The sequence below is a fragment of the Acomys minous genome, assembly GCF_964271855.1.
Source record: "Acomys minous genome assembly, chromosome: 3".
Lineage (NCBI taxonomy): Eukaryota > Metazoa > Chordata > Mammalia > Rodentia > Muridae > Acomys > Acomys minous.
In genome coordinates, this window is record NC_140485.1 from 77,168,587 (window position 1) to 77,192,346 (window position 23,760).

The window sequence follows — 23,760 nt, forward strand, 5'->3', positions numbered from 1 at the left end:
GGACCAGAGGCCAGATACTGAGTTCTCACAGCAGTGCTACACAGTTAAGACGGATCCTCATTTCGCAGACCAGAAAGCTAAAGTGTAGACTGTTTATTACACCCATAGTCACAAGAGCCAAGGGAGCACGCCAGCCATAGTCCCTGATCGCAGTCACAAGACCATGCCACGCAATTCAAACACGAAGGGATGATTCTGCTCTACTGACATTGCTGTAATCACAGGAAATAAAGACCTGGTGTTTAGTTCTACCATAAATTATTAAAAGTCTTAGGAAAAAGGATAAAATGTTAATAACTCCTCATCTAAGGAACCCCCATGTTTAAACTCCCTCCCAAGAAGTTCTTGTGTATGATACCCATCCCCATGCTTGCTTAATATGCTCAGCAACACTCTACCCAGCATCTGCCGATGCGCCCGTTCAGCCGTCTCTCTATTCACCTACAACCCATCCTTTCTTCCCTCCCTCCATTATCCTCTTCACCCTCCATTTATCTACTGACCTTTCCATCCACCCACCAACCCTACAGCCATCCACCCATGCTCTGCCCACCAGATGCTATTTCCATCCACCCACTGAAATCTCCATTTACCCACCACAGTCAGCTGTCTATGGGATAAGGATCTGAATCAGGTATGCATTAGCAGCAGCACGAATGATTATTTACTAATTAGTATGTGTAGTTATAATAACAGACTCAAGACAAAGTAGAACACAGGCAGCTAACAACTTACGATGGTCTGGTTTTCGGTAGGTTGACTTTACTGATGTGTGAAAGGATATGCTTCAGTGGAAACCACGCTTAGGCTTCGGGGTTTTGACCTATTCCACGCTATTAGCAGGAAGTACAATACTCTGCCTGATGCTGGGCAGCAAACATGAGCTATACCTCCTGGCTGCTAGCCTATCCTGAGAGTGACTGCCCCATATTCCACCTATATCCCTTGCTAGACTACATGTGGGTGATCGTCTCTGCCCAGCTCATGTCCCTGCATAACTCTAAGAGATAAAGGAGACAAGACCTACCAAGGTCTCCCCAGAGAGCCCAGAGCCATCACTGTGGACTTCCTTCTTTTGACGGCATCTACAGACTAAAACTAGTGTGCTATTGTCTCTTTTCTGGGTCACATTGAGTTGGAAGACCTAACTTTTGTTTTGCTTCTAAGATCTTTGGGGTACATCTTACTTATCTTTGTTTAGGCTCACACCATATACTAATGTGTCACATTAAACCTAGGACGTAAGTGGGAAATTTGATAATGGAGGTGATTTTATTTGGGAACCCACTGACTTTCTAATTTTTTTTTTAACCAAGAAAAGTCATTTCATATGTTCTAGTAGATTCTTTCCCTGGCTTTCTTTCCTGCTTCATTTGAGAATAAGCTATTCACTGGTTCTAACAAACATTTTATCAGATCCACTGATTTCATAAAAATGCTCAGCTTTCCCGAAAAAGCATTTCAGAAGCCAGGAAGGAGTCCATAATTGTGACCATCAACTCCTAGGGAAAGTGATGACCACAAGAAGGAAGGTCACTTGAAGACCAGAAATAGGAACAAGGACCAGAACTCAAGATGGACGAAGAGTGCCCTACCGCAGGCAGACACTGGGCACTGCGCTGGGCACCGCGCTCTACCACAGGCAGACACTGGGCACCGAGCTCTACCACAGGCAGACACTGGGCACCGCACTCTACCGCAGGCAGACACTGGGCACCGAGCTCTACCGCAGGCAGACACTGGGCACCTAGCTCTACCGCAGGCAGACACTGGGCACCGAGCTCTACCGCAGGCAGACACTGGGCACCTAGCTCTACCGCAGGCAGACACTGGGCACCGCGCTCTCCCGCAGGCAGACACTGGGCACTGCGCTCTCCTCAGGCAGACACTGGGCACTGTGCTCTCCACAGGCAGACACTGGGCACTGCGCTCTACCACAGGCAGACACTGGGCACTGCGCTCTCCACAGGCAGACACTGGGCACTGTGCTCTCCACAGGCAGACACTGGGCACTGCGCTCTACCACAGGCAGACACTGGGCACTGCGCTCTACCACAGGCAGACACTGGGCACTGCGCTCTACCACAGGCAGACACTGGGCACTGCGCTCTCCACAGGCAGACACTAGGCACTGTGCTCTCCACAGGCAGGCAGTGGGCATAGGTGACAAGCTTCCCCACTGTAGTTACAATCTCAACTGCATAAGGAAAAAGCTCTCCCATCTAAGTACAACAGGAAAACAGACAGCCTGTCTCTGAGGATGACTGAAACAGTCTGTTTTGTTTCTATAGCCTTTTTGTCATGTTGATTAAAAAGGCCACCCCACTTGCTCCCCCTGTATCTGCCCACTCACAGGGCAATATGGTTGTACAACATTGAAGTGGAAAAGACCAGCTGGGCATGAACAGGCCCCAACACAGAGGCTTTTGGACGAGAATGGTTTTTACTTCTGTTGTGTGTTTTGCCTCTAGATATTTGGTTTGGGGCCTGAATTCTCCTTAGCATTCGTACAAAAACTGTTAATCTTATTAATATCCACGGAGATGTGTCTACAAGGAACAAAGTTATTAAAGAAGAAGAAGAGGAATGAGATGCTTTGAGCAGATGGCTCTTTAAAAGACACTTAAAGAAGACAAGCCAGCATAGATTCAGAGGATATACGTGATTTAATGCAACAAATATGGTTTTCTTTAATAAAAATGGCGCTGTTTCCTTTGTGGGCTGGGCAGTGATTAGATATAGATGAATTAATGCAGATGGATTTCAAAACCCAGACAAACAAAACAGCAGCACAACTCCTCCAGACAGTATCTGGACTCTTAAATTTGTATTGACTCTACATTAAACCATATGGAGAACACATACCCACCACTGAGTGCCCACTGGGTAGTGCCCATAGGCACCAACACACCACAGAGGAAATATACATAGCAAAGCTCAGCCACCTTAACCTTTGGAAGGTAAGGGCTGACTCACAGCTACAAACAAGATCACAAGTTACAGTAAGATGGCTCTATTTTTTTTAATTGTCACTGTAGCTGTTTACTTTTAAAACTAATCTAAACATGCTCTCTACAACATATTAACTGACTCCAGAAATGGGGGTGGCTTATCAGTTGACATTATCTAGGAAGTCAGGTACACATGAAGAAAAAAAAGGCAATTCTTTCTGCTGTAATTCTGAGTTTGGGAATATCAGAATGAGACTAGCGCCTAGCAAAGCAACAGCTCAAGATATGCAAGTCCTGTTAGGCAGCGCTAACAGGAGAGCAGCCAGCAGGAATCAGCTCCCTCCCAGTCCAATTAGAAAAAAAGCCCCTTGGCAGCCGAAACCTTCCCAGCCCTGTTCTTGCTCATTACTGCTGGGTCTATAGCCCACGGCACCCTAGACAACAGTGCACACCCTCTGGGATAATACGGTGTCTTGGTCAGTTGGTTCCACTTTAGCATTCCCAGACCAAACTGCTCAGGTTCACTTGATCCCTGTTCGTCTAAGAAAAACAAGCCTGCTCCTTTTCCAAATTCCCACAGTAATTCTTCACAAAACAGCATGGACAACTCTACAAGTTCTCCCGGCTTGCAAAAGTCTGAGCAAATACTTACAAAACAACTGCAGGCGCCACTCCCTAAAGCTGGTCCACAGAAAAGGAGCCCTCCAGTCACCATCACACAAACACTGACCCGACTCTCCCTTCCTGCAAACCCAGTTAGCGGCACAAGGAGATCTCTCTTTTTTTCTGAATCACAACAGCAGGTGTGGAGGCAGAAGGGACGAATTCTTGATCCATCTTATTAAAGGACAGGTGACCAGGAGGCACAATTACCCTTCCTTCTTTCCTTCTAAATAAAGAAATGTGTGGCCCTGCTATCTTGCTCCATCTGTGATGAGTCCAGGCCCATGGCATGGAAGGACAGCAGCTCCCACCGCCCAGATAGAAAGCACTGAAGCAAACCCACCCTCGTGCCTAGCCATCAGAAGCTTCCAGAACTTGACCAGCCCTAAGCCAGGGACAATGCTCCCCTCCTCAGAGCTCCGGGGACACCTCCTGAGCAACATGCTCCAGCAGTAATCTGGGTACTTTGCCCTTAGCCACTGGGGCTGCCTCTTGCTTCTAGGTAGCGTACAACATGCTGACGTGAGAGCGGACGAACACGAGAGGAGCTAAATCTACCAAAGAGACTCAGCACGACACACTGACTGGGCACTCGATCGATCAGTTGAGAATGTGGCAAATGACACAATAACAGGACACTTGCGAATCTGGTGATACAAGGATGACTGTTTCAAAACTTGTAGCAGAAGGGAGTGACCACCTACCATCTGTAATTTCACTATTTTACTTTCCCCCTGTTTGATTTCTCTTTGTTCCTTCAGGCAAATAAAAAAAACCTGGCTTTCACCAGGCTAGAACCAAACTGTTGTTTTAGTAATACCTGAGAAAACTATCTTTCACACCTTTGCTTTTATTTTTCTGTAGAAACACTCCAAATGGCTCATACCCAGTAACAGGGTAGGGGGTCATTGGCACTCTGAGATGCTCAAATAATTTATGTTTTAGAATGTTATTTTCAAGTGCAATATTTTGAGAGGGCAGCAGCCGTTTGGTTCCACCTCATGCTTTCTCTAAACACATTTAAAGTAACCCTTCATGCCCTGTAAGGTGGGTCCCCTCCCCCCTCTGCATCCAGCCTCTGGGGGGCCAGGCACAGACAGCTGAGGCGCCCTCACCAGCAGCAGTGGTGCGGGGAGCCAGGCTCAACTCTGCTGCGGCTTCTCACGGTTGAAAGCACTGAAGGACGAGGCACAAGCTGTTGCCTCACATCCGCTGCTTCTTAAGGTTACAACAAACCAGATTCAGATCCAATTAAAATCCCCATCATTTATGTTTCCTCTGAGAAGGACAAAGCAAAGATGACCTGTGCTTGCTGGGAACACAACCAGCCATGTATGATCCTGGGTGATAAATGAAGAGTTAAAAGAAAGATTAAAAATTGAAGTCGTGACAGCCATGAAATTGTTTATTCATGGTAAGGTGTTGCGGGCAGTTACAGCTGTAGAACAGTAAATTGTTAACAACCGTTTCCTGAAGAATTTCCATTATAGATCACAGATAAGACAAGAAGTGGTGGGACGATGGAGGAGATCGCCCTCTGACGCAGACAGTATGTTAGCTGCAAGTCGGGAGAGGCTCCCCTTTCCCGAAATCACTTTCAGGAAAACTTGTACTTTGAAGAGGATGACATTTACCCTAATTGCTGCATCTAATTAAAATTAAGGTAATTAAAAATATTTCAAATGCACTTTAAATGTGATGTAGGGCATAATTAAAAATCAGATTTTAAAAAATATCATTAGGGCTGTGGGGTGAGGGCTGGCAGAAAGGAGGGGGAGAACGGTTCGGCTCTGGGGAAACAGGAGGGAAATGGCAGTCTGTCAAAGACATTCTAGGGAGATATGGTTTTTCCCTTTTTAAAGACCAGGACGCACCAACTCGAACATCTGTGCCCTTGTCTTTCCCAAGAGCGGGGATGTCGGGCAGCGCGGCTCATGTCAGTCTTCTCCTCAGCAGGAACGGCCAGTGAATCAGAAATGTCAGCAGCTTGCAGCACCGCCGCTGTTGTTTTGAGTTAGCAGGAAGAGAAGAAAGAGAGCGGAGTTTCCAGAAACAAAATAAGTCATTTCTGTCTTAATATGCAGAGTGGCAGGCGACTAAGCAACTCTGTCAGGGCATAGCAAATCCCACTGGGGAGATAGCAGGCATGCTACAGGGAATGCAGGGGCCAGAGGTGTGAATGCCAGCCTTGACCACCAGTTAGCAGTCCGACAGAGTTCAATCTCTAGAACTCACACTAAAAAATAAAAAACAAAAAAAAAAAAACCAAAAACAAACAAACAACAAAAAAAAAAACTGGGTGCAACGGGGTGCACCTGTAACCCTAATAATGGCAAGACCGAAGGTAGAGAGAGCCAGCTTCTCCCAAGTTTGCAGGCCACCTCGCCTGGCCTATGTGGTGAAGGTGGAAGGTGCCTGGGGCTGGCTACACATGAGGCTGTCTTCTGACCTCCACACACGCACTGTGTCCTGCCCCCCCCCACATAAATACACACACACAAGAAAAACATGATAAATAACAAATGAATCAACGAGGCGACAGGCTAAGTCTGCTGGGACTCTGAAATCTCCTAGTCAATACGTAAACCACAGACCACAGCTACAATGTCCGCTCACTGAACCTCTCCTTGAGTAGGCCACAGCCTTGTATCAGGTACCTGCAACAGACTGAACAAATGTTTATACCCCGCCTCCCAATTCCTCTGTTGAAACCTAATTTCCAGTGTGACAATACTTGGAGGCAGGGAATTGGAGCACTGAAGAGGCCCAAGGCCTCACAGGTAAGATCAACATCCTTATAAAAAGACTCGGCAAGCTCCTCACCCTCACACCAGATACCAGAATTGCCAGAGCCTCGTTGGACTGTCCAACACCAGAGCTAAAGGAAACAATTCCTTAAGTCATTTATGAGCCACTTGTTCACAGTGCTTTGTAACAGCAGCCCAAGCTGCCTAAGACAATACCCAGTATGCTTATGGGCTAATGCTCCCTGAGCCCCTGAAGAGCGGTGCTGCCGAGGCCCGGCACCGAGTTCACACCTAACAGCACTCAGGAGTGGACCGCTCACTCTGAAACCAGCTGACACAGAACCCCACAGCAACCCCTGGCAGTCGTCTACCCCGGGATGAGCTGAGCCACTCTTAACGGTAACGGTACACGAAGAATCAGAAATGTCTTAAGATTGCCCTCCAAGAACCCACATTAAAACTGTTCACTGATTTATTTCTGGGAGAATTACCAGTCGGGAAGGAGCCTAGTCAGACAGGCTCTCAGGAGAGAGCTTACCAGAAAGATGAAGATCGCACGAAGCAGGGGCAGGTTTCCTGTGAATACGACTCAAGCAGACTCACTCACTACATTCGTCTCTTACCTTTGGAAATCTGGATGGAAGCACAGTTCCACTCTGTTTAACGAACATAACCTCATGCATGGCACATAAAACCCCGACACTGCGGCAACTGCACACATGACCGCGGAGACAAAGCATGAAATAAATGGCTTCGGAAGTTACACGGAACATCACTAAGTGCCTACTGTGCGCCAGGAGCTCTCTCTGATTTCTTCAGTAACACTAAGCTTTTTACTGAAAATGAGGTCAGGAATCAAGCCCATCTTGTCCGTTCATGTCTAACGCTCGGCCAACAAATAGAAAATAGTATTTACTGGCCATCGACACCCAGTCTCTTTTAAGGAACTGGAAAATAGTAGTGTACAAAACAGACAAGCTTCCCTATCGTCTGGACATCCCGACAAGCACTCTGCCATGGTTCACTGGCTCCTCCAGCCTCAATCCACAGAGCCATCTGTTAGCAGAATGATGTCTACATCAACACATTCAAGCCCGTCTGGCCCTGCCTCAGGAAGGGGCCTCCAGACTCTGATCTGAAGAGCTAATGCTGCTGCTATGTGTTCTAGCTCTGACAGAGACTGGGGCAGCTAAGGATCTGCCCAAGACGTGCTGTATAGATAAAGCCCGGACTGTCAGATGAGTAAAGAGCGGTGCGCACATCAGGGTGGGGACGAATTGGAATGGAACCACGCGGCAGACGTGACGGCAGCCATCAGCAGGGACGGCAGGCACGGTAACTGGCTCTCCCGTGTCAGCCTTCCGCCCACACAGCTCTGAAGGATATCAGTATTATCGTGTCCCAGCAGGCCGAGAAGCGACTGCACAGCACTCAGCTCCACTAGAAGGTGGTACAGGTCAGGCATGGTGGCCACCACATGCATCTCCTGAATGATGTCATTGAGGTCCAGCTCGGATTCCATGAACCTAGGAGGGGAGAACAGGACAGGGTCACGAAAGGCAAGGGCTACTCTTGGCATGTGAGGGCAAACAGCAGCACAATCTAGGCCGACAAATCTGTCAAAATGTCTACAGCAGACCAACCAAGAAGTACACTCATCCAGACATCATACTGTCGCACAATTTCCTTGGGAAATCGATTTCCTCATTACAAAAATCAATCTTGGATTCAGACCTCATTACAGGGGCCCCCTTACGCCTACAGCCACAGCTGCCTTTTAAGGCCCTCGAAGCATTCTGCAGCAACAAATGATCTGTCTGCCAGTCCTCCGCTTGGGGTACAATTTACTCTGGGGTCCTGGACTGGCTATGTCCTAATCCAAAGAGGGTTTCTCTTACTCCTCTTCAGATCAAGAGGCAATTATTCTCCTCAGCCACCCAAAGGAAGAGACTGAGACACTGCAGCTTCTTACTAGCCATCCCCTCCCTTCACAGCACCTCTGGTGCAATGAGAGACGGGTCACACAGGTCGGGCTGATCTAGTCTCTGACATTCCACAATCACCGCCCCTGTCACTCACAGGTCTACTCTGAACCTCCTCACAAACCTCTGTCAGACACGGAGAACAGGGCTACTGTGCGTCCACTCCCTCCACGTGCCCTCCCAGGAAATGTCCAGAGGAACACGACAGGGATGTTGGTTCCCGGAAGCAAATGAGCTAACGCAAGTACAGCACCTGAGCAATGCCTGACCCCGAGTGACTGAGAGGACACGGGTTACTCAGGCTCCGGAGCCAATGGCCTGGGCTTGAACCTGGCTCGGTCACTTTCTTGGTGTCTCTATGGCTCAGTGTCGTCACCTGTGAGTGGGACAGTGGTGGTGCCCAGGCCACAGGGTGCTGCCGAATGAGAGTCAGAACACACGGGCGCTGAGAACCGTAGACTCTGTGCACACTGCATCTATGCTGGGCCAGTGCTGCCGCCCTGTGTGCAGCTTCTCTTCCGGAATGGAGCTTTGGGAAGACAGGGCCTCTAGCTTTTGCATCCTATATCCACAGATGTCCAGCTCATTAAGTGGAAGCCACAAAGGAGGGGCAGAAGAGGGGCCTGTGGAGGCTGCAAGGGTCCCCCTTCTTCTTGATGCTGAAGGCTACGCTGACACTGGAATGCAGAAGCCATAAAGAGCAAAGCGGGGAGACCGTTTCGTTGAAACAGTCATAGTTGATATCCCTTTTCCATTGTTTTTCCTATGATTATCTTACACACACACACACACACACACACACACACACACACAAAAAAAAAATATCACTTTGCACAGAAAACTGAGACAAGAAAGGCAAGCTCTTTAAAAGTATACAGAGGTTGTCCATAATCCTCTGAACCAAAAGTATCCATGGATGTATTCCAGTAAGTTCAGGTCATTTTTCTCAATTCTTAGCCTTTACCCACAAAGCAAATCTCTGGTCTATGCTCAGTTTTACTGCTGCTGTTAATACCCACTAAACATCCTTTTTACAACAGGAACAGCAATTCCTGACAAAGTGCTGTTGACTGGTCTCCTTCTCCTAAGATGCACTCCCCCGCCCCCCAACGGATCGCACCATTCTCCCCTGGGTGCTGAGCCTGGCCCTGGCTTCCAAATCCTTCTCCAGACGGAGCTCCAAGAAGGGACTGCCAATCAATCACAGAGTGCGTGGGAGACAGTTTATTGGAAATTCCCATTGTAAATCATCAATTTTAAAAAGCTTGTGTTGTTGGTGTGCAGCAGTTTATTTAAAATCTTCCCTTTTTCAGGCATTCGGATAGTTTCCATTCCCCCATAACAAATGGCATGTGGCTATGCAGAGTCACAGTCACTGGGTGGGGCAAGTTCCCAGGAAGGATAAACTCTGTCAGAAAGGTAACAACCCTGTCTGAAGAGCTGTCCCCTCTCCCCTCTCCCCCTCTTCCCTTCTCCCCCTCTTTCCCAGCAGTAGCAGCTCCTCAAAACTGCCTCCAGTGCAAGACAGCAAAGAAGGCTCTTCAAAAACTCTGCATTTCTGATTTCAAAAAGAATGGTTAACATTTTTCTGTTTACTATTTCCATTTATCCTTTACCCATTTTTAAAGCAGGGTCTCGCCTTATTTCCTGATTTATAAAATGTTCTCTATACTAAGGAAATTAATCTCTGTCATACTAGGAAAAAAAAAAGGAAATTGCCTCTTAATTTATATGCTATGCTTTTTTGACATATTGGCATTTATTTATTTATTTATAGGCATAAAAGCTTTCAAACACCCTGGAAGTCACACTTTTGCCTTTACCAACTCTATCCCACATGTATATTAGTGAAGTTTTTCTGTGGGAAGATCAGATGTTTTATGTCTTTTGAAATTTAACTTGCTATAGGGCAAGGTCAACCTTACTTTCCATGACTGTGTGGCCTGCTGCTGCCACCTCCGTGATCTGCTCTTTCCCTCACATCTGAAGAAATGTCATCTATCACACACTAAACTATGAAGCACACTTCCATCTGCTTCTAGGCTTTGCACTGTCTCCCTGATGCGTCCACATGTTCCGGAGCTTCCACGTCCCCATCCTGCGACAGCTTTCATCTTCTGTTGTAAAACAGGCCTTGTTACTCTTTTTCAGTTAAGCTTTCTTGCCTGCTCTTACCTGCTTATTATTCACAGTAAGTTCTCTAATTACTTTATCAAGATTTCCCAATGTCACTTTTTAAAGGGTCCTTCTTCTGTGCTTACAAATAGATTATGTTTTTAGACCTCTGAGGTGCGGTCCCGCTTAGAATTATGGATCTGGAGGGCTTGTACAGGACTGGGAGTGTAAGTCCAGTGGCAGGGCACTTGCCTGGCACACACAAGGCCCCAGGTTCAATACCCAGCACCACAAAAGGAAAAGAAAATTGCATCGATGTCGAGCATCAACATGCCGGGCAAGCCGGCAGTCTCAAAGGACCGTTAAGTGCAGAGGGGCTTAATGACGCGATGGCCCTGGCTCACTCACTGGGGACCACAGAAACTACCACGGTGCCTGTCACAAGAAAGGACAAAGGCAAGAGCTGCCACAAGCATTACTGTGACTTGAGCTTAAAAGACGACAGGACAGAGTCTTCATGCTGACTAGATGACCCTGAAGCTCTGTGACATCTGTTATGGAGCCATATTTCAGGGGACAGAGAAACTAGTTCTGGGAAGTAACCAAGACTTCAAGGAGACCCACACACTCTCATATGAGAGAACCTACAGAAATTCTTTTTCATCCTTAGGAATCTTAAGAATCAGAACTGCCAAAAGATGGGATAGGTTTTTTTTTTTTGCAAAGTAAGATCTTTGTCACTAGAAATGATATAATAAAGTAAAACACCAGGCAGATGGATCCTGGTGAGTTCAAGACCAGTTTGACCTACATAGTGAGTTCCAGGCCAGCCAGGGCTATATAGTAAGACTCTGCCTAAAAAATAAAATAAAATATCTCATTATGTGTATTGGTACATGTCTGCAATCCCGGCACCCAGGAGGATCACAAGTTCAAGAGCACTTTGGCTAGACAGTGAGTTCAAGGGCAGCCTTGGCCCCCAGGGGGCTTTGTCTGAAAAACCAAAAGCTGGGGCATTACTCAGTAGTGGAAAACTTGCTTACTAGGTGCAGTATCCGGGTTCCCACTCTTAGAACCAGTAAATATATAAGTAAACAAACAGACAGAACAGATTCCGAGGCTTAGACAACAGGAGAGAGATACTGTTCCTCTCGGTCCAACTTTGTAACTCTTTGGAATATATGATATTAGCTCTAAGCTTGTAAGATTTAGAAGGTCAGAACATTATTCAAACAAAACAAACCAGCAGAGAAGCAAACTGTAAGTTCAATCACAAAAGTCCTACCAGGCACAGTGCTACATAGGAAATGAGACATAGTGAGAAATGCTTGGACTCAAGAAAGACTGGCCTGAATGTGAGCACGAGTTCCAACAAGCATTCACCAAGCTATACAGGTGCCAGTCACTGGCTTAGGTACAGAGAATATAACAGAAGAAAAAAAATCAGTCCGTGTCTCAGAGCTGCCCGCCTGCCATGAATACAAGCCTTCCATTGCACACTAGTAAGCGCGGGAAGCCCAGTGCTGCCCAGAGGCAGTGTGGTCAAAGACAGACTTTAACTACGCAGATCTTGATGTCCTTATCTTCCTGGTTGAAGGATAGTGAGGATTTAAAGAAAGAATACATATAAAGTGTCTAATAATCTCGTTGGCCCACGGCAGCTGCCTTGAGTCTGTTATGTTATCAACAAGACAATTCTCTTCTGTTTCTGCTGACCACGTACAGCCCACTCACTTAAAGCACACACTACTGTTTGCAGAAGGCTGTCTTCAGGGAGCCAGAGCGGCTTCAGCAGCACGTGACTCACAGCCAGGGTAAAGGTCAGGTGAGAGGCGATGGGAAAGCAATAGAGCAACATATTAAAACAGTAACCAGGCAGAGATGAGGTCATGGACTCCATCTGACAGGACAGAAAATGCTCTCCTGGTCTGCCCATGCTCATTTGCTTCAGACAAGCAAGATGCTCTCCTTCAACCATGAGAGTGTATAGGAACAAATGACCTCAGTGTTCAAACCACAGCACTACAAAACCTGACAAGTCTGAGCTGCAGGCACACCGGCAGCCACCACTGCCGCAGAGGGACCATGATAATACTGCCACCCAATCTAAACAGCTGTTCTCAAGGGGTGGTCCCCTGATGTGGCTGAGGCAGCGGGAGATCAAAAATTTCTTAATCCTACACACTATTACACCTTTTCACACTTTCACCAGAGTACACACCATGAAGTTTTCCCAAGGTCTCGCTCATGCGCACATAACTCTGTGTGTGTGTGTGTGTGTGTGTGTGTGTGTGTGTGTGATGTCTATGGCATATGCAAGTGTGTGTATGTACTATTGTGCATACCTGCATGCATACACAGAGGCCAGAGGAGGATCTCAGGGGTCCTGATCTGTCACTTTCCATGGAATTCCTCTGAGGCTGGTGGCCTTAGTGTCCAGCGGTTCTCCTGTATCCTCCTCCCAAAGTGCTGGTGCTACAGGCACATGTACAGGCTTTTCACAGGGATGCTAAGGATTTGAACTCACGTCTTCATGCTTACGTAAGTGCTCCTACCCAGCGAGCTATCTCCCCAACCCCTAGATCACTATCTTGATGGCTAGTAGGCTATGTGCTTGCTTGTTCTTGTGTTTGCTACAATTTTCCTAGAAGAGCACTTTAGGCTGTTCTCCTTTGAGTGCAAAGGGGCCACGAGACAGAAAAAGGTTGTGAATCACTATACTAAATGATTCCGTCCCTGCGAAAATGAAGAGCAGAGCTAAGGACTTACTGCAGAAGCAGCGGGCTCAGTGTGCTGTTTGGGAGAAGGATCACAGCGCCAAGCAGAGGCTGGGGGGATGGGGGAAGGGGGGCGCTGTCGTCTGAATCTGAACCGCAGCCAAATGAAGAACTGCATTTGGGAGGGAGCGATCAAAACGACGCTCACATGTACAGGAAAATAAATCTGAACGTTTCTGATCTCAACTGGAAAGTCTCATTCAGATGTGCAGGAGCAATTTTCATCTTAATTGCCCCGTGCTGATCTGGAGAATTACGGGAAGACATTGTGCCAGCAGAACTCAAGGTTAAAGCACAAGACAGTTTCTTAACTGTTTTCTTTCTTTCTTTTTTTTAATTTTTTTTTTTGACACAACTAAAAAAGTTCTTCATGGGTAATTTCAATTTTTATATGTACGGGTTTTAAACTAAAGTAGCACATAAACTTTTTTCTAAATGGAAAACACTGTTTAAAGAATATAAGCCTCTTTCTGAAGAGCAGCACAGGGACCAGTGGTACCTAAGGAGAGGAAGGTGGCCATGGCTACCACCATTCTCAACCACAGGGTGATGGGCACCAAATGCACAAAGGAGATGCTGTCATTCCAAGCATAAATCGGATCTCACATTTTCAGTGTTGTCAACCCGCAGCACAGTTTCCCTCTGGGGGGTCCTTGGCTTCCATGCCATGGAGATAGAATAAAGATGACAAAGATGGCACAGGAGTTCTCGTGTTTACCGAGCACCTGGACCCCGGCGGGGACCACACCAATGCCAGGAGCAACAGACGAAACACAATTAACCCTCAACAGCAGGAGCCCAACATAGAGAAACAAGAAGGCAAATAGCAAAGGTATTAAAGAGTGGTCATGTCTACTGAAAGAACGTGGGAAGGAAACGCAACCAGAGGGAGAATAAAAAGACAGAGCGGGTAACCTGGAGTGGCGTTCAGAGATTCCAACTGCATGCCCTTCGGTCTGGGCATTCAGTGTTTAGGTATCTATCTTACAGGAATATGCCTGCACAAAGGCATATACAGAAGGAGGTCTACCCAGTACTGTTTATCAAAGCCAATGTTCAAATTAATCTACACTGCTAGAGAGGGCTCAGCAGTTGAGAACACTGGCTGCCCTTCCAGAGGACCAAGGTTCAATTCCCAGCACCTACAATCACCTATAACACCAGTCCCAAGGGGATTCAACACCCTCTTCTGAGATCCAGGAGTACCAGGCACACAAGTGGTACACAGACATACACACAGGTAAAACACTCATATACATGAAATGATTTTTTAAAAAATTTTAATAGCCTAACCAATCAAAAACAAAAAACAAAAAAACAAAACTAAATACATCACGGACTTTCCTAACCATGAAATACTGTGCACCAGCCAGAAATAAAAAGCAGATACACAGGCACCAATGGGAAAACATTTTCTGTATATAAACCCAAATTTGTGTAGGCTAAATCTTTGTATAGTATAAACCAGGGTACAGAGAGCAGCCTAAAGGCATCTTCAGCTGGAGGTACTGGGGTGGCGGTAGGGTCAGCACAGTGGAGGGACTTCCAGTGCTTACCCTGAGTATGCACGGAAACTTCTTTGTACACTAGCATCAGTGTGAGCCGTACCTGTGTTATTCCACACACGCAGTGTGAACTGCTTCTGTATGGTGGAAGCACAATGCCAGAGGGCTGGGCTGTGACCTAGCTGCTGTCACAGAGGGCTGTGTTCTCCCTGCCACCTCTTCATGCACAGAAAGTGTGTCCCACTGCCTCCCAAAGTGTGTCCCACTGCCTCCCAAAGTGTGTCCCACTGCCTCCCAGGCTTGCTCTGAAGACTCTCTGCCCACCCCAGCATCCTGGATTTTGTGTTTTCGCTCTACTTCTCCTGTTTCTCACCTTCTCAAGTGCGTGCGTGCGTGCATCCATGCGTCTGTCTATATGTGACTATATGTGTGTTAGTGTGTGTCTGTGTGCAGGAACACATGCCATGGTGCACATGCAGAGATCAAAACAGAACCCCAGTGCTGTCATCACTCTCTAGCTTGTTTGAGCTTCAAAGGATTCTCCTGTTCCCGCCTCCCCAGGGTTTGGGAGTTCCAAGTGCGCACACTCGGGTGGCAAGCACTTTACCCTCTGAGCCATCTCGTTAGCCCTGCTTTTTTTCCCTCTATGCTAGCCGCCCATCTGACATGAGGCCCAGCACAAACACTACCTTTCTTGTGAGTGCCTTAACAAAGCATTTGCTCCTTCCTCCCCTATGCTCCCACAGCACTCTACTTACATCTTTACCTGTGTACTCCCTTCTACCTCACACTGATAGTCAGTCTCCCTAGTAACCTACAAACCTGAGTGCAAGGATCCAACCATCCAATTCTTAATTGCCTCAGGGCTTTGGGCCTATTAAAATTCATTAAACCATTTATCTGGGAAGGGAGAAAGACAGGGAAGAAAACAGAGATTTAGAACTCTAAAATCTATACAAATCTTTAATCCTTTTTAATTGGGATTCAAGATCGAGAAAGATCCCAGATCCCACACTATGGCAGCTCACAGTAAAACACGTATCAGGAGCATCTGCTGGGTGCAGGAGCAGAGACTGGAGCTTGCCGCTGCTCTCACTTAACCTTCCCAGCAACACAAAAGAAACACCCGAGGGTAAGAAAGACACAGCACTTAGGGTCATGTGTGATGGTTCCATTCACGTTTGTGTGTCCCCTAAGCTTGGGACATTCACTCTGGCAACCATGGGTGGTGGTGTCTTGGGGCACCGAAGGAACGGTGCAGGAAAGAGTTAACAACATAGGGCTGCTCTTTAGGAAGGCTGCTCACAAAGCTGACCCAGAGCTGGTGGCTGGGGAGTGGGCTTCCGAGCCATTTCCTGAGTGCTAAGGGTGCTAGACCAGCCCCGAGCACCCAACAGCTGCTTGCTTTCTGGAAGTCTGGGACTGCGGTTCTAGCTGTCTCAGAATGAGGACCTGACCAGTCCTTCTCAGATCAGCCTCCCGGGACACAAACACACCAGGGCAGGTCACTGTGGAAGAAGCCTTTTCTGCTCTCTCTCAGTGGAGGAGGATAGGAGGCCTGGACAGACTTCTCTAGACTCTGAGGATGCACATCTCCTAGCCAACATCTCTGTGGACTCCTGCTGTGATAAACCACAGCCCTCACCATCACTGACTCCAAGGCCCGTATGTCCTTCCAGGGACGTTCCAAACATGCAAGCCACACTGGGATTCCTGATCAAGTCACAAAAAGCCAACAAAACAAACAACAAATTCAAATTAGAAATCAGGGCACCGTGGAGGAGAGGGGGCCAGCAAAGTGGAGCCTTACTTCTCCGGATTGTCTGGAAACTTGATCCGCAGCTCCTGGTTTTTGTACGATCGCTTTTCAAATGTGAGGATCATCTTCTTCACTGAGCTTTCATCCAGCGGCTCCTCCTGGAACAGGGGAACAGTTTCAGTGCGCGGGAACCTCCCGTTCACAGTCGCTCTGCCATGGACCTCCCTGGGCTCATCACATAGCACACACTTTTCCTGCCCATCTAGAATGACAGTGAGGGGCATCATCCTAGGTGTCGCATCCAATGCCCGCCCTCTCCACCAGGAAGCTCTGACTCAGGCAGTAAGGACCTGCACAGCAGAGGCTTCTCAGGCACACTGTGGGTGCAGAGTAGGCAGCAACGCTGGGTGCTTTTAGTCAATGTTTATCTCGCCCTTCTCCTTTGATGCATAGGCAAGAAAGGGTCAGAAACTAAGAAGAATTTGCTCAAGATCAAACCCAAGTCAGTGTCAGAGGCCCCTAGTCTCTTCCTCACACCTGAGGTCACAAACCAGTCTCCAGGCTGAAGCTGCGCTACTGTCTGCTAGGAGGGGGAGGGGCGGCGGTACTGGGAGGGGGAAGGGGAGGTGGGGGAGGGGGGGCACTTGTAAGGGATGAATGGCAGCTGGGTGTTATACACACTGCTTCACACTGTCACACGTTTCTGTGCTCAGTTCTTATTAACTATGGAAAGAAAAGTCAGATGGGTACTCTGGAACACTAGTGCAGCATCCAGGATTAGTTAACCTTGAGCCAGATGTGGTACTGAGGCAACAGGACCATGAGTTTGAACGTGCCTTGGCTACATGGACATGAGGAGGGAGGGGGGGAGGGGGGGAGGGGGGGAGGGAGGGAGAGAAAGGGAAGGAAAGAAAGGGGGGGGGAGGAAGAGGGAGGTTGGTTGGGATTGCTACAAGTCTAAGGTCCAGCTTGGCCTACATTATGAATTCCAGGCCAGCCACAGCTACCTAGGGAGACTCTGACTAAAAATAAATGAATAACTATTAAATACAAGGAATAAAGCATTTTTGGTAAACCTTGCCCAGAAGAGGCATTAGAAAACCGATACCACTGTTATTTCATATACTTCAGAGATGCCTAGAAAAATAAACGAATTGAGTATTAGAGGTTGAGGGGCTGGAGAAAGGGCTCAGAGTTCTTCAGAGATTCTGAGTTCAGTTCCCAGCACCCACAGCAGGTGGCTCACAACCATCTGTAATTTTAGTTTCAGGGACTCTGATGCCCTCTACTGGCCTCCACCAACACCTGTGCACACACACACATCTACTGGCCTCCACCAACACCTGTGCACACACACATCTACTGGCCTCCACCAACACCTGTGCACACACACATCTACTGGCCTCCACCAACACCTGTGCACACACACATCTACTGGCCTCCACCAACACCTGTGCACACACACGTCTACTGGCCTCCACCAACACCTGTGCACACACACGGGCAAACGCACACACGAATAAAAATAATTATTTTAAAGCTCTGAATCATTTCTTCCTCCCCCTTCCCACCAAATAACCTCTACAGAAATTTCAGTTCACGTTCCAGTTTAAATTAATGTGCAGCAACACACCCTGCCTCTCTAACACTTTTCCAACTCCCAGCTTCTCTCCTCTGTGGTAATGACCATAACTCACACCTAAAAGCAATAAAGAAACTGCTTTTAGGAGAACTTGAAATAGATCCTTCTGGAAAGCACTGAATCATCCTATAATTCTGTAAGGACTCAAAAATGCTGGCTATTATTTTATTATGAAATCTCAATGTTCTTCCTATATTGGGTTTTAAGTGGGAGAAACCTATACATTCATTCTGAGCATGATGCATTCCTTAGATTTTATCAGCCGCAGGATCTGGAAGCACTCCACGGGGCCTCGCCCCTCCCTACGTCTACAGTGCAAGAGAGCTTCCCTAACACGGTGAACACTGAAGTCATGTCTGACTTGCTAGGGCTCGGAGCTTAGATTCCCTCCAGACTAACCGCACAGCAACATAACTTTACTAGTAAGTCCCTGAAGGCCTCAGCAAGCCTAGCTCACCTCCTCGCTTATCTCTCCTAATGCATCCACTTGGTGTCTAGAGCCAAATCCCAAATGGCCTTCACATGGCCTACAGAAGGAAAGCCTAGAAGGACCTGGCCCTGCTAACTGCTCCAACTTTAAATCAGGCCAGTCGCTGTGGCTGGAGAACTATGGCAGCAAAGGACCCAGGTTCGATTCCCAGCATCCACATGGCAGCTCACAACTGTCTGTAACTCCATTTCCAGGCATCCGATGCCCTCTTCTGGCCTCAGGGGGTACCATACATGTACCTGTACTATAGACAAACCACCTGGACAAATAAAATATTAAAAATTTAAAAACTGAAAAAAAAAATCAAAAGACCAGGGCCAACATAACGGCCTGCAGATACCTGTGCCTGCCTGTTCACTGCTGCTTCTTTAGGACCTGGCTCACAGCAGGCACCCAGTAAAGATCTGAACAGAGAGACGGGGGACTGGGATGAAAATGTTTGCTGGATCTTTCAAGGTCACAGAATGACCTGAACAAACTGTGTACATAAAACTGTTTGGTGAACTCCAGTAATGAATAATGATGCTGCTCTTAATAGCAAGAGGCACAACATACCTTGCATACCAAGAGGGTTTAAACAACAGAAGCCTGGTTTCCAGGGCACGGCTAACTCGCTTTCCAGCCTCCCTCACAGGCGCTGCTTTTCTTTCCCTCACTAACATCTTGACCACCCTGGGGGAACCACGTTCGTGTGAGTGCAGTTGTGCAGTTCTAGAAGAGTTTCCAGCATCCCCACCTCTCCAGGGTCTGGCCTTCCCTCCTCTAATTCCTCTCCAACACCAGGGAACCAAATTATCAGTCTTAGTCATCGGCCTCAGTGCTATCTCCAATAGCTCAACGTCAGAAGGCAGCAGGAGATTTCAGAAAGATGAATGCTGGTGATGTAGCAAAAAAAAGGACAATAATATTTTACAAGCCCACGTGACCACGGGGGCAAGCGCCACTTGTTTTCCATCAAACGAGACTTTGGTAGCGGTGAGAAAATAACTCCTGGACTTTTAGCCTTCTGTGTGTCATTTTTACAAAGTGATCTCTTTGTCCCTGCCCCTTAACAGAAAGGCCTTCCTCCCATTACATTTCTGTCTCCCAGGCTAGAAACTACTTACCCGTGACAGCCACTGTCCCTGTCTCCCAAAACCATCTACACGGGGCTTCTACCTTCCAATTAACTAGTGCTACAGGGAACAGACGGAAGCAAAGGGGGAGAGGGAGCGAAAGCTGCACACGCTGTGTGAACCCTGCGAGGTGGCTGCTCTGCGAGGCAGTTCAGAACTCGCGGCTCTCTCTCGTAGACTCCCCAAATGTCGATATATGTATTTTAGGGACAGAACCCAAGACAGCACTGGTCCAGACCTCAGAGAAGAGGAAGCTACTGTCGGAAGACAGAAAAGACCTGTTTGGAATATGAATCGAGTTTTTTTTCTTCTTCTCAGATTCACGCTCCTGCCTCATTTTTAAAAGCCAAACTTAGCGTCGTGTCTTTGAGGGAACTAGAAAACAGCTGGCTCTTAAGAATCCATTTCCATAATTCATATTGAACAAAATGCCAGAGTGAAACAGCATATAAGGTAACACTTAAGGATTTAGAAAGACACAAGGTAAGGTCCTTCTGTTTTAATCACTGATGTTTGGCTTCTGTGCTGCTCTGCTCCATTCATTTACTCATTCAATAAATATTTATTAGGGCCTAGGAAGAGCTAGGTGCTGCTCTGAGGGCCAGAAACACAGCTGTGAACGAAACAGAGCCAGGTTGTTTTCATGGGAGGCCGAGGGGAGCAGGGGGGCAGCCAATGTAAGGGAAGGAAGGATTTCAAACTTCGATTCAGGCTATGAAAACCATGTGCAGAGCCAAGTGGAGTTGAAAGTGGCCCCAGGGCCATCTCAGAGAGATGGACATCTCAGAGGAGGAGACACCTAACCTAGACCTAACTGGGAAGGACCCAAGCACAGGAGGCATAAGGAGAGAGTAGTCAACACGATGCAGGGCAAGACTGAGGACAGCAGCTTGAAGGCACTGTCTTCCTTCAACCGCTGCAGGTCTGAGTGGTGTTTTTCTTTTTCTGAGAAAGATCTTGCTATATTGCTGGGGCTGGTCTTGAACTCTCGGGCTCCAGTGGTCCTCTTCCTTCAGCCTCTGAGTCCTAGGACTACAGGCAAGACCCAGGTACGTGATCTAACAGCATGTGGACCTTCATTCTCAAAAGGCCTACTACCCTGTGTGACTGAGAGGACTTGGCACTTCTTTTAAACTACAGACCATATTTAAAAATGATGGGTGGCAGGTGGTGGCACATGCCTTTAATTCCAACACTCAGGAGGCAGAAGCAGGTGGATCTCTGAGATCAAGGCCAGCCTGGTCTACAGAGTGAGTCCAGGACAGCCAAAGCTAACACAGAGAAACCTTGTCTCAAAAAAAAAAAAAAAAAAGGGCAGGGGGGATGTGTATTCGACATGTCATCAGAGTGGCTGGTCAGGGAGCTGTCTAGCTTCCTCCTGTCAACGCTAGCCACCTTTCCTCTTTGTCCCCGTGATGTTCCTTAGACTGTATAAATCCCTTTACAGACGCAACAATCCCACCCAACCTTTGCCCTAGTGCTTTGAAGCAGGTGTTCTTAACCACATTCTACAGACGAGGCCGGGAGGCTCAGGGTGACATTCCGTCCCCAGTTATGCCACAGATGATGTGTCAGGGCCACTCTCCTGGCTCCCGCCCAGCTCTGGCTCACTACCTCCTCCTCTTCCTCCTCGCCATCTCTGTCAATAATCTGCAGCAGCCTTTTTTTGTCATCGTCTGTTTCTTCAGCTGCTGTGGCCTCCTCTTCACGATAGCGGCCACGTTCTCGAGGACCAGTTTGCTTGCGACGTGTCTTCAGTTCCTCTTCCTCATCATCCCGGGGTCGTTTTGTGCCCCTGTTGGGCTGAGAAAAAGAAAAGAAACACAGGATGGTATAAGGCTGGGAAAGAGACGGGCACAGACATCAAGCATTCTAAAAACATCCAAGGGTCCCCTGATAACCAAGTGCCTAGGCTTATCACCTTTCCCACACAACAGTGAGGCTCGCTCTAGGAAGTTTCAGACCCTTAACCATGACCAATGGACTTTTCTAATGAGGTTGCACCACTTCACAAGATTCCACATGTATACAGAAATCGTGAGGGGAAAAACCCCTGACATGGCGGTCCTGACTTAGACTCACTTTCCCTGCAAGTCCCCAACCTCACTCCTCAGCACACATCTTAGACCAGTGTCTTCCTCACAGTTCCTCAGTTCAGAAAGAGAATGGTACAGATAACTTCCAAGTCTGCTGGACCTCAGATTCAACCACAAAGGAGAAGAGACAGGCAGAGGCCAGGCAAGGGTAGGCCACTCATCAAGAGAGCACATAGCCATTGCAATGGCTAAGAGGTGAAGGAGAAGGAGAAGTCTCAGTGTTATTAGTCTGTGAGGACAGCTGAGGAGGTGTGGAGAAGAAGAGACCCAGTGAGGGCCCTGCTGGTGGGCGGGCATGTGAGTTAACACGGCCATTACAGAAAGCAGTGTGTCAGCCCCTCAGAAAACTGGAAATAGAATGGCCACCATATATGACCTGGCGGTCTCTAAAGGAAGTGAAGCCAGATGCCAGAGGTTCCCCACACCGAGACACTCAGTGTCACACTATTCACAAAAGCTACAAGACAGGAACAAGGTGCCCACCTGCAGAGCAGAGTCACACTCAGGTAGAAGACAAGCTGTCACCAGCAATGTGACTCTGTGCACATACCAAAACTGGTCAACCCAGGAGACATTTATGCTGACTCAGATGCCACATGATCTCACTTATAGAAAAGAACTCAGAAATGGTGACTAAGAGGACGGTTAGGGACAGCTGGAAGAAGTAACTTTAGTCATCTAGGGAGCAGAATGATATATATGTATATATGTGTGTGTACGTGTACACACACACACACACACACACACACACACACACACACACACACCCTGTATCCTTAAAAACTGGAAAATCCAGTTTAAATTTTCACCACAAAAAGCACTCAATGATAGATCTGTTAATTCACCTGGTTTAATAATTCTATATTGCAAACATATATCAAAATACATTGTGCCCCATAAACACAGAATTGTCAACTAAAAATAAAATAAAATAAAAGCTGTAAGGCTGACTCAGAGCTGAAGCTCTGAGTTCAGGTCGCAGCACACATGTGAGAACAGCTGTGCATCGCTGCTCAAGCACTTGGAACCCCAGCAGAGACACGAGGCTCACGGTGCTGGCTGCCTGCCAGCCACACTCCAGGTCCAGTGACCCCTCCTCTGGCCTCCACGCACACACCCCTCCCCCGAATACAAAACACATAGTTGTAAGTTATGTTGTGTTGGAATGTACGTGTGTGCACGGGCATGCAAGTGCCCATAGGGTTGGAAGGCAGATGTGGAGGGAGGAGGTGGGGAGCTGCTGATGTGGGCACTGGGGACTGAACTTGGTCCTCTCCAAGGGCAGTACATGCGACGCACCGAAGTCTCCTTTCTTTCTAGCCCCAAAGATGCTTAAACAATAAAAACTTGCAGAAGTGAAGTGCTACAAAAGGTGGCAAGGCTTTAGGTCAGGGAACTGGTACTTTTCCTGGTTCCTAGGGGACCCCTGGGGCTTCACTGTTTCTCTGCCAACACAGGGCACAGAAGCCTTCACACTGTGTCCTGCGACATTAGAATAAAGCAGGGCACCACTGAAATGCACTTCCCAAGTGAGAAAAACACCATGGCAGACACCAAGTGGCTCCACTCTGCTCAGCTTGCCACTGGCTCAACTCTGGGCATTTGATCTGCTTCCCTCAGCCTTAGCTCCCTCAACGCAATTGAGGATCACAACCCTTTCCGTGTGACCTTTTAGAGGGAAAGCGCTCTAAACTACATCAGGACCAAACAAAGGCAGTGACCACTATGAGGCCAGCCATGTGGTTCTGTCTCCCCCGACAAGACACATGAGGTGGACTCCATGAATTTTTCCTTCTCCAGTGACAACTGCACCTAGTGATAGCCTGATAGTGCAGTGTGGGTTGTTACTACCACACAAGAAAACACAGCGCTCGCTGACACCGTGCTAAGGCGTCAGGTAATAACAGACAAGCTTCCA

At 47.7% G+C, this 23,760-nt stretch overlaps 1 protein-coding gene across 1 annotated transcript in view; it reads right to left on the bottom strand.

Annotated features, from left to right (window-relative positions):
* CTNNBL1 (catenin beta like 1) overlaps positions 1-23,760 on the bottom strand; it is a 155,000-nt gene that overhangs the window by 95,056 nt on the left and 36,184 nt on the right. Inside the window, exons 2-4 of the mRNA XM_084777227.1 lie at positions 21,361-21,549; positions 16,551-16,657; positions 7,746-7,887 (exon numbers count right to left, since the gene is read on the bottom strand). Of these exons, the coding sequence (XP_084633353.1) occupies positions 7,746-7,887; positions 16,551-16,657; positions 21,361-21,549 (438 nt within the window). The remainder of the gene's footprint in view (positions 1-7,745; positions 7,888-16,550; positions 16,658-21,360; positions 21,550-23,760) is intronic.